The sequence below is a fragment of the Cucumis sativus genome, chromosome 3 (genome assembly GCF_000004075.3).
Source record: "Cucumis sativus cultivar 9930 chromosome 3, Cucumber_9930_V3, whole genome shotgun sequence".
In the NCBI taxonomy this organism is placed as follows: Eukaryota; Viridiplantae; Streptophyta; class Magnoliopsida; order Cucurbitales; family Cucurbitaceae; genus Cucumis; species Cucumis sativus.
In genome coordinates, this window is record NC_026657.2 from 7673580 (window position 1) to 7689988 (window position 16409).

General features: G+C 32.6%; 2 protein-coding genes across 2 annotated transcripts; both read left to right on the plus strand.

Moving 5' to 3' along the window:
• The first annotated feature begins 619 nt into the window (after positions 1–619).
• On the plus strand, positions 620–3676 carry LOC101209010 (CRS2-associated factor 1, mitochondrial). Its single transcript, XM_004133845.3, has 5 exons — positions 620–1287; positions 2174–2301; positions 2492–2717; positions 2815–2942; positions 3108–3676. Exons 1-5 carry the CDS (start codon positions 759–761, stop codon positions 3273–3275), a joined length of 1179 nt encoding a protein of 392 aa, XP_004133893.1. The 5' UTR covers positions 620–758; the 3' UTR covers positions 3276–3676.
• Positions 3677–5753: 2077 nt separating this feature from the next.
• Positions 5754–12227, plus strand: LOC101209255 (lysophospholipid acyltransferase LPEAT2). Its single transcript, XM_011652475.2, has 14 exons — positions 5754–6333; positions 6638–6818; positions 7013–7072; positions 7951–8114; positions 8199–8262; positions 8362–8430; positions 9210–9305; positions 9715–9759; positions 10057–10118; positions 10620–10686; positions 11124–11174; positions 11400–11507; positions 11597–11644; positions 11770–12227. Exons 1-14 carry the CDS (start codon positions 5867–5869, stop codon positions 11899–11901), a joined length of 1614 nt encoding a protein of 537 aa, XP_011650777.1. The 5' UTR covers positions 5754–5866; the 3' UTR covers positions 11902–12227.
• Positions 12228–16409: the final 4182 nt, after the last annotated feature.

Here is a 16409-nt window from a genome sequence, read left to right on the forward strand (position 1 = left end):
CAAACAAATGCCCTAGTCAACATGTGTAATTTTCTTATAAACAATAATCATACGCGAATCGTGTAGCAGTATTAGTGGTTTTTTTTTTTTTAACGATGAGAAAAATGTTTCAAATATAAACGATCACGTTGATAATGATAACGATCGTGTAGTTCTTTTATGTGAATAATGTTTCAAATATAAACGATCATGTTGACTAGACAAACGATTGTTAAAATGAGCGAGAAGAAGAAAAAAAAATTGAGCGAAATAAATCTATAATAGATGATTAATAAACTGCAAATAAAGAGAAGAGACAAATTGTCCGTACTATAAATATCAAATATGAAATTTATAAAAATATTTTATGTGATTTCTGTAAATAACAGTGTCTCATTATATTCGTGAAAATTGGCATAATTTTAACGTAGATCAATATTTTGTATAATTTGAAAAATAAAAAACTAACATTATTCGTACCTACTTTTGCAAGTAAATGTAAATACAAGGTTAACTAACAAATTTACTACTAAAATCTCAAAATTCATGTGGTTTGTTATATGAACTTAATATTAGGTTTGGGAACTAAAAATTTCATATAGAAAACCAAAAGATTAATACATACACATCGTTCGAATTTCAACGACTAAAAACCTAATTTAGTCGAGGGGGAAAATAGAAAGAAAAAACCGCCAATTTTATTCTCTTCGATTATTCGCCGATAAACCCTAAACCCTTTCCGGTGCTTTGTCAGTGTTCATCAATGCTCAATCTGCCTCATGTTCGTCATCAGAACACTTTTCCGCCAAAAATCAATTTCTCATCCTTATACATCTTTCAACCCATGTTTCTTCTACTCCAAACTCCGCGAACTCTACGCATTTGAAGCCCCACCTTCGGTTTCCCCATCGCCGGAGCCCAAACCCCGCTCAAACAAACCTCCGAAGCCGCGGTACAAGCCGCCGTCGTCGCTCGATCTTGGCGGCAAGAAGCCAAGGCGTTCAAATTTGCCGTTTGATTTCCAGTACAGTTACACAGAGACTAGTCCCTCTGTGAGGCCTATTGGGCTTCGAGAACCGAAGTATTCGCCGTTTGGTCCTGGCCGACTTGATCGGGAATGGACTGGGGTGTGTGCCCCGGCGGCGAACCCGAAGGCGACCTCTGTAGAAGGCATGGAAGATCCAAGACTGGAAGGAAAGAGGAGGGTCATGAGAGAGGCTATTCAAGGGGAGCCATTGCCAGGAGCCGAGAGAAAGGCCTTGGTGGAGAAATGTCAAAAGAATAAAACAAAGAGGCAGATTAATTTGGGTATGTGATTTTATGGGGTCTGCTAGCTGCAAAGATTGGAAATTTGATGATTTTGTTCCAAATTTTGTGGAATTGTGGTGAAAGTATTTGAAAATTTAGGCGATCGTGTGGTTGTTTCTTTCCATCCTTTTAATGGGTTGTTCAATGTTTGTCTTGTAATCTGCAAGTTATTTTGTTACCTTGGTATTTTTGCTGTATTAGACTATTGTGTTTGATTTTCTCAAAATTAGAGTCTGTACTCTGGAGTAGTTCAAGAAAAAATAATATTTGAACTAACGAATGGGCATTGTTATACTTGTTTATTAGCATACATGTAAATGATATTATTTTTATAATTTTTTGTTTTTCTTTTGTCATTTCAATGATAGATTACCATTCCAACTCCTCATTCCGATGTTTGAACCACGAGGTTTAGGGAAATATTGACATGTTGGTAGATATTTTATTATATCATGAACCCTTTATTTTGTGGCATTATCTCTGATAAGTTGATTTCGAATGTTGAAATCGAATAGCAAAGCATCTCAGATATTATATGTATGTTGGGCATTCCTTTGCGGAAGCTTCATTAATCTATCGTTTGATTTAAAGTTGTAGGTCTTGAAATAGTTCGAGGAACTTTAGATACCTGGAAATTGTTTATATTTCTGCATTATTTCACTATTTGGTTCTTACCCTCGATGAAAAAAATACTGAGGTGGATGATAAGATCGGTGGTCTGGTATAGAGGATGGTGTTTCCTCATCATCTTTAATTAACCGGTGCTACATGGATATTGAAAATATCTTATTTTCTGTGCCTATATTACTGAGAAATCTTATAATATGATCCCTATAATGACTAGCTCTATAGTAGTAATGGCATTTTTTTTTCTATGTGGTTGTAGGAAGAGATGGTTTGACTCACAATATGTTGAATGATATTCATAATCACTGGAGACATGGTGAAGCAGTGAGGATCAAATGTCTAGGAGTTCCCACTGTAGATATGAAAAACGTGTGCACGCAACTTGAGGTATGGTTTTCGTTTCTTTGGCTGGAATCATCTTGCTTTAGATACAAGTTTTTAGTTTTTCATTTCTTAAGTTATATTGGCTTGCATTCCACAAATTATATCAACTAATTAAAAATATTTTTTGAGTCACTCACACCCTTTGGCACTTTTCTTAATGTCCGTTTACTTCAAGCTTTGTTCATGATTGCAGGACAAGACATTTGGAAAGATCATTCATAGGCATGGTGGTTTTCTTGTTCTATACAGAGGGAGGAACTATAATCCCAAGAAAAGGCCATTCATTCCTTTAATGTTATGGAGACCCCATGAACCTATATATCCCAGGCTGATTAAAACTACGATTGATGGACTAAGCATCGATGAAACAAAAGAAATGAGAAAGAAAGGACTAGCTGTTCCTGCTTTGACAAAGCTTGGTATGTGTTTGAGAACCTTTTTTTGTAAAACTTCTTTCCACTAATTATCGTATTATCACGAGGTCATTAACTATCACATGATATCTGTGGATTTTAGCAAAGAATGGTTACTATGGTAGTTTAGTACCCATGGTTCGAGATGCTTTTCTCTCCTGTGAGTTGGTTCGAATTGACTGTAAAGGCCTTGAGAGGAGTGATTACAAGAAAATTGGCTGCAAGCTTCGGGTAATGGCCATGCCCTTCATGCCTTTGCATAACTATTCTTCAATTCTTAAATCTTATAAAGCAAAGAGCCTTATAATATGCCATGACATGAGTGTTGTTATCCGATCACCATTTTTCATGGCTAAATTATTTCCATTTTTGATCAACTTTATTTTCTTGAATCAGGACCTCGTGCCTTGTATCTTGGTGACATTTGATAAGGAGCAGATTGTAGTTTGGAGGGGCAAGGATTACCAGCCCTTAGACACTGGTTATCTTACAGTCAGAGAGACCTTTGATGATGTTGATGGGAATACAGGTTGTGTTGACGATGAGGTCGTGATGGAGACATGAACATCGATTACTGTGATGCGGGCTTTCATTCTGGTAACAGTGACAGTGAGTAGTTTCTTGGTTGCTTCATATCACATCCAAATCATTTTGCCAAAATAATATTATGATCCTTTTCGCCTGAAGATTGACCCATATAACATATTCTTTTCCCATATCTTCTGTTTGCCTTATTCTCATGCTCTTCCAGGGAAGAAGTGAAAATCTTGTTCGGAGATTCAAATGTCTAATTTTTTGGTCAAAGGTACATATCTTAACGAGTTAAACTATGTCGAAACTGAGTTGAGTTGTCTTATGTCCATATTAGCATATTAAAATGTATAATTGGATGATCATAGATTATTAACTGTAGTGTCTATTTAGATTGAATTTAGAAACAGTACAATTTCATGAGTTTCGTATTAGCTAGCATGTGTCTGGATTAACATGTACTTGGAAATGACATATTTTTTAAAGCTTTTTTTTAAAAAAATTAACTATCATGTGTTTCAAAAAGCCGAGCAATGATCAAATACATCATTTTCCCCCCTAAAAATTTTTTAAATTGATGACTTAAAATTTTTAACCAAATATACTCTTAAGCAAATATTGATGACTTTGAGTTTTCTCATCAACTTCGTCAGTTTTGTTGCAAATGATTTAAAAAATCAATTTGCTTTTATCCTTATAACTACTTTTAAATAAATATTTGTTCATAGTAGTGTTTAACATGTATCAAAGTTTAAAAATATTTTACAAGCTTATGAATATCTTAAATTTGTATAATAATTGTAATCATTTGAATTTTGAATTTTGAACATAGCAAAAGAGTATGTAACACTTTATTTTTAGTACAATTAAAATATTATCAACTTTTGATCTAACTCAAGAACATCTTTTTTAGATCTGTTAGATAACTTTTAAAGGTTCTTAATAGACACACGTCTGATTTAATTAATAATTTGGAGAATTAAAATCAACTATCAATGTCTATAAATATTTGGTCTATTTTGACAGATTTTATAATAATTGATTTTAGAAAAGGTTGTTTTTATAACTAATTATAATAAAATGCGTAAATTAAGAAAGGTAAAGAGGTGTCCACTAAGATTAAATGTTTGATAATGAAAAATAGAAGACTCGTGGCCTCACGTTCCAATTTAATACATGGCCGCTGAATGCGTCCAAAAGGTCTCGCCTTTTCTCGTTTGCGTTTCTCTCCCACGTACTTGCCGTTCGTTTCTTCCTGCCGACTTCTTTTTTAATCCATAAATCCTTTTTTGCTTAGAATTTTATGGACTTTATAAACTTAAATATTTATAAATCATTAAAAATCGGACATTTTTAAATATAATCAAATTTCACATTTTATGAATTAGATAATATATATTAATAAAATTTATTAAGTTTTTTTATAAAAATGAAATTTAAATTTTATAAATATTGTTTAAAGTGAATACATACATTTTAGAATATAAAAATAAATTGGGCAGGCCACAAATATTGAACGAGTTATGTATATATATATATATATACCTGCACGTTTGTATATGTGTATACTTTATGTATGTATGTGTATAACTAGTTGAAGGACGAGGGCTATTGACAATTACATCCTGAACTACTTAGTGAGAATTTCATCTTCTAACAAAAACTTTCGATTTAGAAGTAACCAATAAAATAATAAGATTCAAGTAACTAGTGACACAACAAGCTTCTGAATAGGTCACAAAATTACAAACATGTGGACATTAAGGAAAATAAACCATTCCTAGTCATGCCTCATAGTAACAACAATTGCGTTATTCACCTCGCTGAAGTTTGACTAGTATTGTTTATCAAATTAACCAATGAGATGATATTAACTTGAATAGAGGATCCATGCAAAAGACTATTAAGCACAACTCAAGCTTCCAACAACTTAATGCCTGCTCGTGCACAATCTTCCTTCAACCAACACAAATTGGAGATTTTATGGAGTCACGAACAATCTAGCCCACACCTTCACAACGACACCCTGCACACATAAGAGACTCACGAGACATATAAACACAACTAAAATTTTAACACATGCCATATATGATCAAGAGTTTCTTACCCACCTTGTATTGATGGAATTCTAATAGTTCTAATAGAACCACGTAACAACTTCAAAACAATAAGAAATTCCGAACTGTCCAATCATTTTAATCGAAAAACAAACACAACCAATCACATACAAGTACGACACAAAAACCACATGTTAGGGGATAGAAGCAAAGTCAAACGCATTTAGAGAACTCACATGACCAAATAATAACATGTGGTTTAGTAGACTTCAAAAAATGTTGTTTAAATATTCAAACTTAGATCTAAATTCATAATATATATACACACACATAAACACACAAATTCCCCTCACGTGCGTGCACGTGCTAGAATACTAGTTTTTCTTAATAAGGTGGATTTATAATATAATAATAAATCACAATTGAAGAAAAAAAAGGAAAAAAGAAATCCTGGGAAAGCTACAGATCGCAAATACATCGACGCCAATTTGGCACCATAAATCACTCATCTCTCTCTCTTTTTTCTTCTCTCTCTCTTTCCCCTTTTCTTCTTCCCCCATCCCAACAATGACGGACCACGACCTCACCTCCACGCTGCTCCCCGCCCAACAACCATCAGACCGTGCCGACGTAATCCTCAGAATCCAAGACGACGACGTTGACGACGGCGGCGCTACACCGGAGCAGATCAACAATCAAAACGGCAATCATCACGATCCTCGACTCTGCTTTACCAATCCTTACGGGTTTATTGGTTCCAATGGATTCTCTGTTCCCGAGACGACTACGGTGGATCCATTTCGAAACAACACGCCCTGTGTTGATGGAATTTATGAGTGGGTTAAGATTGTGGTTTGCATACCTATTGCGCTTGCTCGTCTTGTGTTATTTGGGCTTTGTCTTTTGATTGGATATATTGCTACCAAGACGGCGCTTCATGGGTGGAAGGATAAGGAGAACCCGATGCCTAAATGGAGATGTAGGCTTATGGGAGTTACGAGGCTTTGCGGACGGTGTATTCTATTTTCTTTTGGGTAAGTAAGATGTGCTTCTGTTTGGTTGAACCGGGATATACTTGTATTTTATCTTTACCTATGCTTTGTTCGTGTTTTTTTTTTTTTTTTTGGATGTTTCGATCAATCGATATTTTCGAGTTAGACAATTTTGGTTTGCTGTATAGTTTTCAATTTTGGTGGAAATTAGATTTCCTGCTCTGTTTGACTGCTTATCTTTTCTCTTGAGCTGATTTTGTTATATAATTTAATTGAGATTCAACTTTTTCTACTGTTATTTCTTGTTCAATCTAGTGATTTTTCCCGGTTTGTCTTTCTCTCTCAGATATCATTGGATAACAAGAAAAGGGAAGCCTGCTCCTAGGGAAATTGCACCAATTGTTGTATCAAATCATGTATCTTATATAGAACCTATATTTTATTTTTACGAGTTATTTCCAACTATGGTCGCAGCTGAGTCCCATGATTCCATACCCTTTGTTGGGACCATCATCAGAGCCATGCAGGTTATTTCTTGTCCTTTACTTCTCGATTAACTATTTCCAAGTAAAAGAAGGGAAATGCTGGGGGCGGGCCTAACGCCCTAGGGGCGCTTGGCTTTTTAAAACATTTCATATTTAGTTAGCTATATGCTCTGACATGATATCTGTTTCTTGCGGGAAAAAAAGAGGAAGACTCAATTGTTGTTTACATTTCTCAGGTGATATATGTAGATAGATTTTCACCTACATCCAAGAAGCATGCCATTAGTGAAATAAAGGTAAAAAGTTTCAGTAACTTTCACATGTACTTAAACGTCTCTTTGACATATTCACAGTGTTGATCATTGAAAAACATATAAGAAATCGTTACACCAAGCAAGAGCAGGTAGAGTTCAAAATATATTGTGTACTCGAGAAAATGTGTGAGATCATTTCAAGCCACAAAAACCATAAAAGGGATAGTATGAAACTGAGCCAAAGAGTCTCCTTATCGCTCTTGAAGAGATGGCCAAGAAAGGTAATATCTGAAAGAGAGACCATAGATTTGTAGGCAAAGTCAACGGCCATCCAAAACTCTGGGAGATAAAAGCCCAAGAAGATCTAGAAAAGGAACATGAAATAAACAGATGACTGTGTTTTGGGGTCGTTGCCAACCTTAAAATTGATATTCCTGTAAACATACTTCTTTATTCGATCGATATATTTCCATGGACCATTGGATGAATTGGGAGCTTTTGTAACACATTTTCTAAGAACTCAAAGGACTTAGTGGTACAACCTATGGAAAATTTTCCGTTCAAGAATGGTTGTTTTTTTAACACATATTCTCTTTTTTTTTCCGAAAATAATAAAAAACATTGTTTGGGCTGTTTGTGCATCAATCAGTTTTTAGCATTTAGGTCTCTTTTTGTCGTTCCAATTTATTGGATGTCCTCAAAGGGACTATTAATAGTTTCAGTTAAACTGTTGTTTATTGTTTGTTTATTATATTTTATTTTAAACTAAGGTTAAAAATTATGGCAAGCTGTAGTACTAAGACAATGACGAATGAATGATATAATATCTCTCTTCTTGCATTTTCTTGTTTGATGATTGACTTGAATAGATGTGATAAGATCTTTGATAGAAAACTGTGCTTTCAAGGATGTGAAAACAGAGAAAGGCTTCTTGCAATAGATTTCCAAGAGTTCTGTTATTTCCGGAGGGAACCACTACAAATGGAAGGGCTCTTATTTCTTTTCAACTTGGTGCTTTCCTTCCTGGTTATTCAATCCAACCTGTTGTTGTCCGTTACCCTCACGTTCACTTTGACCAATCATGGTAGGTATCTACTCCTCGTTTGATTGTTTATCTAGTGCCAACTCTGTCTTACTCTGATGTTTGTGATAATGCTATTTTGTATAGGGGCCTTGTTTCTTTACCAAAGCTCATGATTAGAATGTTTATGCAATTTCACAATTACATGGAGGTATTTTTTCCATTCATTTTCATATCCTTCACCTGTTTACAACCTTCCGATTTTATTTGATTTAGGCAATGTTATTGCCACACTTTATTACCTGAACAGGTTGAGTATCTTCCTATTATTTCACCACGATATAATGGAAAAGAAAGCTCTTCTGATTTTGCTAAGAGGGTAAGGTTCTGCTTTTTCAAGTTTATAATCTGTACTAGTTAAAGTTTGAAGTATGCTGTGGGTGCTCCTTTCATAGCTAGTAGTCTAGTTTCCTTTTCTAATCATCATGTAAATTTCCTTAACTAAAACTGTCTGTCTGAAAAACTTTCAATCTGCGTATGGACACTATCTTCTAGATCACCAATTGCCTACATTTCATTTTCATTGTTCCAAACTATTCTTTATCCTGCACCCCCAAGTTCCGTTTTGTTTTGGATGAATTTAAATATTAAGGTGTCTCTTGTTAAAAAAAAAAGATGGATAATTGATAAATTTCCAAACCTGAGAACAGTAAAACTCAGTTAATGTTTGTGGAATCAAGGTTGCTTGAACAGTGATTGAAAAGTATTCATAGCTAGTGATTCTTTCCTAATTTGGTGGGAAACTACTTATGAACTGGACGGTGTGTGTATTGTGCCTTTTAAAGATTTTTTTAATTATTATTTATTTTTTTGTGTGGTTAAAATACCAATTTGGTCCTTGTACTTTGGGTTTCGTTTATGTTCTTTCACATGTTCAAAGAAAATTTAAAGATTTACTAAATGTGTTAAATCTGAACATTTGGAAGTAGAGGGACTAAAATAGAACAAGTTTCAAAGTACCGGACAAAAGTGTATAATAATCTTTTCCCCCCTCAATCAAGTTATTTATGACCTGAGAACTTGTGTGTTTGATCACTTGTTCTGTTTTGCGGACAGTTTAATATTTGTTCTTGTTAAAAATTGGAATTATTCATGCAGACTAGCCGTGCAATGGCCACTGCACTGAATGTTGTCCAAACACCTCATTCATATGGAGATTTAATGCTACTGACCAAGGCTGCCCAGGCAAATCAAGTATGTACCTTTTTTTTCTTTTTAGTATTGCATTCAATATCTATATTCTGCCCAACTATTCATATTTTATCTCTATTGTTTCCTTTAAACCCTTTTCAACTTATATTTTCCGCTAATTATTGATATATTATTTAAGCAAGTTTCAGTAGTGAGTAATGATGAATATTTTATTTGGTACATAGAGTTTAACCTTGAATGATGGATCTGGTTTATCATGCACCACCTGCTTTACCGATCTCCACTTGACTTGTTTTATGGTTTTTAACACTATTTGTCTTGTCATTTTGTTCATGCACTGTCATGTTAAACTTCTCTTGATGTTCATGGTCTTAGTGCATTTGGTTTACTTTCTTGTATTAATGCTTGTATTTTATTTTATCCTTACCTGGTTGTTGTAACAATTTTGCAGGAGAGACCCTCTGATTATATGATCGGAATGTCGCAGATGGAACAAGTAAGTCCCCGTAGACATAAAAGTTAATAATTTTTTTCATTCACTTTGGATGCAATTTTAAAGAGAGTTTCCCCCCTCTAATCTTCCATTAAATTTGGTGCAACGGTTTTCTTGTAAAATTTCAACTCTGACGAGCATTGTGCTGCCCAGGGTATGATCAAATTTTTGTTCAGTATCTATGACAATTGTATTGTTTTAGACTTTTAGTTAATTACCTTCTGAATTAACACTCCTTATATTTCACACGCTTCTGTATCTATATTACAAAGGTCAGTTTCTTCTTCCTATTTGTTCTAGGTGAGCAGCCTTGAAGCTGTTGATTTTCTTGATAAGTTTCTATCAATGGATCCTGACTCCAGGTACTATTCTACTTTTTACTTCCACATGTACAGAATATTTATGGTCTTTCTATTTTTGTTGGTAGTGTTGATTGTGATAAAGTAAGGAATAGAATTATTCTGGGGGATACAGACTGAGAATTTGTTATAAGAAAATAGAATAAATACCTACCTTTTAAAAAACAGAATAAGTACCTAAACATTAGGGACCAAAATATATATTGCGTCCATGTGCCTATAATACGAAGATTCAATAAGCTAGAAAAATTCCCTAATGTTTTAAAGCTCTCACCTACCAAAGCTAATTTTTTCCACCAAAAAAACTATTACTGCTATTATGTTAAATAATATGGCACGACATATAACTTCCTAAAACTAAATAAAAATCAACCAATCAAGGTTAATTTTTCCACCCAAAAAAAGCAATGATAATAAGCACTTGCCAACCTTTCTTCATACAAGACAGCACTCACATGCCTATAGCAAAAAGTTTCTGATATCGTTGTCTTGTCCCTCTTGTAGTGGCCGTGCTACATATGATGGATTTGTAAGAGCTCTAAGACTCAAGGCTTGTGCGGTTGCTGAAGATGTGAGTTGACTCTAGCTTCAATACCTTTACAAGCAGTTGTTTTTCTAATGGTTAATGTACGTTGCTTATGCTTAAACTTACAGTAAACACAATTAAAATTTTTGATCGTTGAAGTCTATTCTCTGGTGCAATTAGATTCACCCTCCACAAAGAGTAGTGTTAACTTATTCTTATAACTTGAATAGCAGTTGTTTTGTCCTTAGATTATGTAACTTTGCTCGGTGGAAAGATATGATCTCTCTCTATCTATTATGAAAATATCGGTGTTGATGTAATCATGTCGATGCTTTCATGTTTTTTGTTCTTACCAATTAGATCTCTCTCTATCTATTCCTACTGCTATTTTTCATTTTCATTTGTTTATTTTCCTTGTTCTTTAAGATTTTTTTTTCAAGCTGAATTATTGAAAGTCCATTTTTACTGCTTATTTGCTGCAGATATTTTCTTTTATTGATATAGAGAAGATGGGAACAATAACATACAAGCAGGTATTTTCCTCTCTCGGCACTTCTTTTATGTTTCTATCCTTTATTCTCCCTTCCTGTTAGAGTGCAAACATTCTCGATTCGAAACCTTAGACCGTGTCATCAGCTTGATGTCGGAAACTAAAGTTTCAAACAATCACATTTTATCCATATGCATACATAGATTTCTTTCTTGTTAATTTTCCTGAATCCACGTTGTTCATAATTAAAGTTGTTGGTTTCTTCCAGTACCTGTACGGTTCTTTGCATGTCATGAAGCTGCAAGGTTTTCAGCGATCATGCGAGCTGATCTATACTGAATGTAGCAACGAAGGAGATAAAATTTCAGAACAAAAGGTGAACTTGTCATTCCTTTATTGGTTTTTCAGATACCTTCGTAGATTTTGATGAATGCTGATTTCTCATTCTCTGGTTACTGACATCAGCTAGAAGAATTGATACGGCCAGCTACACCCGATCTGAATGCCGAAGAGGTACTTGTCTTCATTGTGCCATTCCATTCTCATATAGAAAATGAACTGCATTTTAAAAACTAATCACTCAGTATATTTCAAGTATCAATCGTAACTCCATCTTTGTTATATACGAGTGATTGCAGGCTCATGAGCTCTTGAAACTATTCGATACCAACGGCGATGGAAAGATTAGCAAGAATGATTTATGTGGCTGCTTAAAAAGGAACCCACTGCTGATTGCGCTTTTTTCGCGGTGTTTGCTACCTAGCTTGTAACTGGAAATAACATAGTGTGTCTAACGTTGTTTTATGAATGAGTTTCCCTTGTCTTGTTTGGTCATTGTATTTGTTATCATCTCCCTGAATGTGTTTGATTATTAGGAGGAACCCAGATTATAGGAGAGGGTTGGGGTTTTCCTTGAATATAATATATATAGGGTAGTGGGGCAACATAATTTTGCTACATTGCCCCCTGTGAAATTATCCACTCCTGAAAACTACATCATTGTATTTTGATATGAGTTATTGTAGTGTCACTAAACTTTTACTGCCTTCTTGTTTACCATAATCTAAACAAGTTTGCTGTTTTGCTGATTGTAAAATTTGCTCTAACTTCTCCAGGCCATTGTCTTTGTGGATATTCACATTTTTCTTCATATCATTCCAAACTGGAGGTACTGTATCTCACTCATAAATCTCTTATGAATTTGTCTGCATATCGATATTGGACTTGATCATCTTTCATTTTGAGAGCTATCACAAGTTTGCTTCTTAAAATCAATACGTAGACCATTAAGGATTCAAGCTGACTTTATGTCTGGATGTATTCTTCTCATTAAACATGAGATACTAAGACTTACGTAAACTCAAGTGGTTTGAGTTTTTAAACTGTGACTCAAAACTTAAGATGGTCATTCACTTACAAGCTTGAAACAAGAAAACAATCTAGTGGAAATCAATATTCATGTGAGAAAAAACAACACTATAAGAGTTTGAATCGGATCTCTTTAACCAATTTACTCTTATATCATCTTAAATCAATTGACCAAAAAAACTTAAATTTAAGTTGATAGTTGATGGTAAGTTTAGTTATATCATTACCTAAAACGACAAACAAACTTGCGCTGATCAGTAGATTTATCGTTCTTAAGCATAACATATTACTATGTTATATCTTAATTATACTTCCATCAAATTCAAATGATTAAATTCAGGACAGAGTGTTATTTGTAGTGTTATACATAGTTGAAATGAACAGAGGGAAGCAAATGTGATTGACTTGGCATTATTAGATGTTTTTGCCTTTTCACTTGTATATATATATACATATATTGATTGCATTCCATCCATCCATTCGTGGTGATTGTCTTAGAGTCTTTCTTTTTTCCAAACAAGTCAAGTTTGAGATAAGAATGTAAACAACTTATCTTTCTTCCCTTAAATTGCAATTATCTGTCTGATCCTTTCTCTGTTCATCTATCACTTGTCAGTGTACGGTTCTTCCTCCACTTCTCACTCATTGTACCTTCCTTCAATCAAAACCAATCCTTAGTTGTATATATTTAACTCTATGTGCAAAAATATGTCATTTTCCAACCAATCCTTTCCTTTCCTCTTTTCCTTTATTTCCAATTTTGACTTTTATAATTTGTAAATGGCTGTTTGGCTCACCCTAATCTTATCTTTTCTGTAGTCTTTCCTATAAAAAATTTACACATTTATAATAGGGGTGAACATCCACGTCCGAAAAGCCGATCTAATTGACCTAATCGATATCCTATGATTGGTTTAATTAAAAGGTTTCGAAAAGCCGATCGAAATTGACCATAACCGATCTGTCTAAACATCATTGTCGGTTTTCCTTAGTATAAATCGACTAAGTTGGTTTTCGATACTGATCTTTGTACAAAACTGACTTCGTCCGATCGATCACTCCTACGTCTATTTTGAAGGAACTTCATGTTTTTATTGGAAACTTTATTTTGTAAGTTTCGTCTTCATCTCTGTTGTTAAAATTAATAAATAGAGTCAATGGTTAGGTGTAGTTCATTCCATCCTTTTAAAAGAATTACAAAAGTTCCACAAGCACTTATCATTGGCATTTTATGGTGGAATTATACCTAACCTTCTGTCTAATGTTAATTATTATTTTTTTAGTTATGATGGAAATATTTGTGGAATATTGGTTACATTATAAGTTATTTTTACTCTTTAAATTTTGAATTCTTAACATGAAAAACTCGTGCAATAAATAAAAGCACTTTTTCCACTCATTCCTATAGTTCAAACAGGTTGTTAAAACTAATTGAAGTAAAAAGTAGATAGACTTAGCTAAGTCATTTTCATGCGTGACTTAGCTCAATAAAAAATCTATCGAAGTTAAACATAGAAAGAATTATGATATGTTGTAATGTCAATAGTTTCATAATAAATTAGATGGGTGTGTTGCTTAACGTTGTAGAGTGTAAGTGGCGAGTTTGGCTCTACTTTAAGACATGCACGTAGCCTATGTGTTTTCCTCGGACTTCATCCCATTCATGAGGTATAGATTAAAAAAACACATAATAAAATCTAAATATTATGTATACGTACAATTACTTTTATTTTTCTTTTCTTGTTATCCAACCCTTTCAATCTCTACCTATATTAGTATAACAAGTCCTCCTTGTAGGACAAAGCTCAATAACATATATATAAAAAACTAACCTATTAAATATATAAATTCACGTTATAGGAATTAAACCAATGAAAAACAAAGGGACTATAATGCAAAATTACAAAGTTAGAAAGAACAAAAATGAGGTTTTTCACAAATAAATTTTTTGATAAAATATTTAGATTTCAGGTAACAAAGCCACTGAAAGTTAAAATTTATTATATTTTTTTATAAAGTTTAAATACGGTCAAATTGAAATATTTTTAAAAATAACAAAATAAATTAAAATATTTTCAACAAAAATTTAAATTCTATCATTATAGTATATCAATAACTATCATGATAAAATTTTCTATAAATTGTAAATATTTTGTAAATCTTACTTAAAAAATTATGGTATATTCTTTTTTCTTTTTCTTTTTTCTTTTTTTTGACAATTTTCCAATAGAAGTAGTTGTTGAACAAAAAATTGGATGTGATAGAAAGGAGAAGAAGAGCAAAGCCACATTAAAAGGTGGACAAAATGAAACGATGACACATGGCATTGACATGGTAATCTCCCCCAACAATATTGGCAAATCTAAACCAATTACATTTCGACAAAGAAACTCCTTACCCTTTCACATCACACCTCCCCTTCTTCTCCTACTACTACACTTTCACACCCTTTTATTATTATCATTTTGACCATTCCTAATATCTATTTTTGTTTTTCTATTATACATCGATGAACTTTTCCTTTTTTAAAAATATTTTATAACATTTTCTCATTTATAATAACTTTTTTCAAAAAAGAAAAAAAAAATGGCAAGAATCGTTAGGCATGTGATTTGCTTCAATGTCACTCTCACTCCTCACCACTTCAACATCTCCCACTACAATCGTTGCTATTCTAATCTCTTCCCCTTTAACTCTCCCTCTCTCTTGTCTGTTGCTATCGTTTCCTTTTCATATTTATTTCCAATTTTGTGAATGTTTCCTTCCCTTAAACATTTTTTAAAATAATAAAATAGATTAAAATATTATTTATGATAATCACATATAAACTTCTATCATTGTTTATCAATATCACTCATAGGAGAATATCAAATTTTAAAATATTTTTTTATGTTGTAAGTGTTATGCCAATTTGATACAATTCTCTTTTTCTTTTCCTTTGTTTATTTGTTGAATTATATTAGTTGTTCTAAAAATGAAAATCATATCTTCACTTCTTATTCTACATTTTTTGTCCTTTTAAATTAAATATATCCTTTTTTTTTCCTTTTTCTCCTCTTTCTAGTGCGAAGTTAAGAGTATAATAATTGAATTTAGTTTTTTAACGGATAATTTGTAGAGGAATATAATATTTGATAAAAAAAAATTACTCTTCATAGAAAAATCAAGTGTAATGAGTTTTGTATTTTATTGGTTTTGTTTTGTGAAGTGTAATGAATTTTCTAGTCTTGAAAAATAAATAGTTGCAAGTATAATAATTATATTCAAAATAATAAGATGTATAGTAACATTTTAAAATTTTTGATAAAATATATACCGTTCATAGAAAAATCATGTGTAATAAGTTTTACGTTTTGTTCTATGGAGTATAAATAGTTTGTCGGTTTTTTCTAATTTATAAAAAACTTCATTTTAATATGATAATTTTTAGAACAATTTTCTACGAGAAATCCAAACTTGAATAAAGTTGTCTCTCATTCTTAGATTTTAAAATGTTATATAACTAATTATTATGTTGTGAGTTTTATTTTAATTTAATCGTGTTTCAATGTGGTCTTTCAAAATCTACACGGTTAGCCTCGTTTTCTTTGTATCAAATACTGACGTTTGTATTTACAACGATAGTGCTTATTAATCAATTTAAATTACTTATTAAGTAAAATTTTAAAAATTAAGATCATAATTAATAATTATTATTTTAATTTAAAATTTATCAATCCAATTTGAACCTAAATACTAAAAAATATTGAAAATTCATGTCAGTTTTTCTATTTTTGATTACTTTTCTTAAATACAATCATTTAAACCAAATCATTTTTTTTTAAATTAAAACTTTGTGATCGTCATGTTATTTTTTTATTATTTTAAAAATATATCAAACATGGGGACTATTAAAAAGTGAAGAATCGAT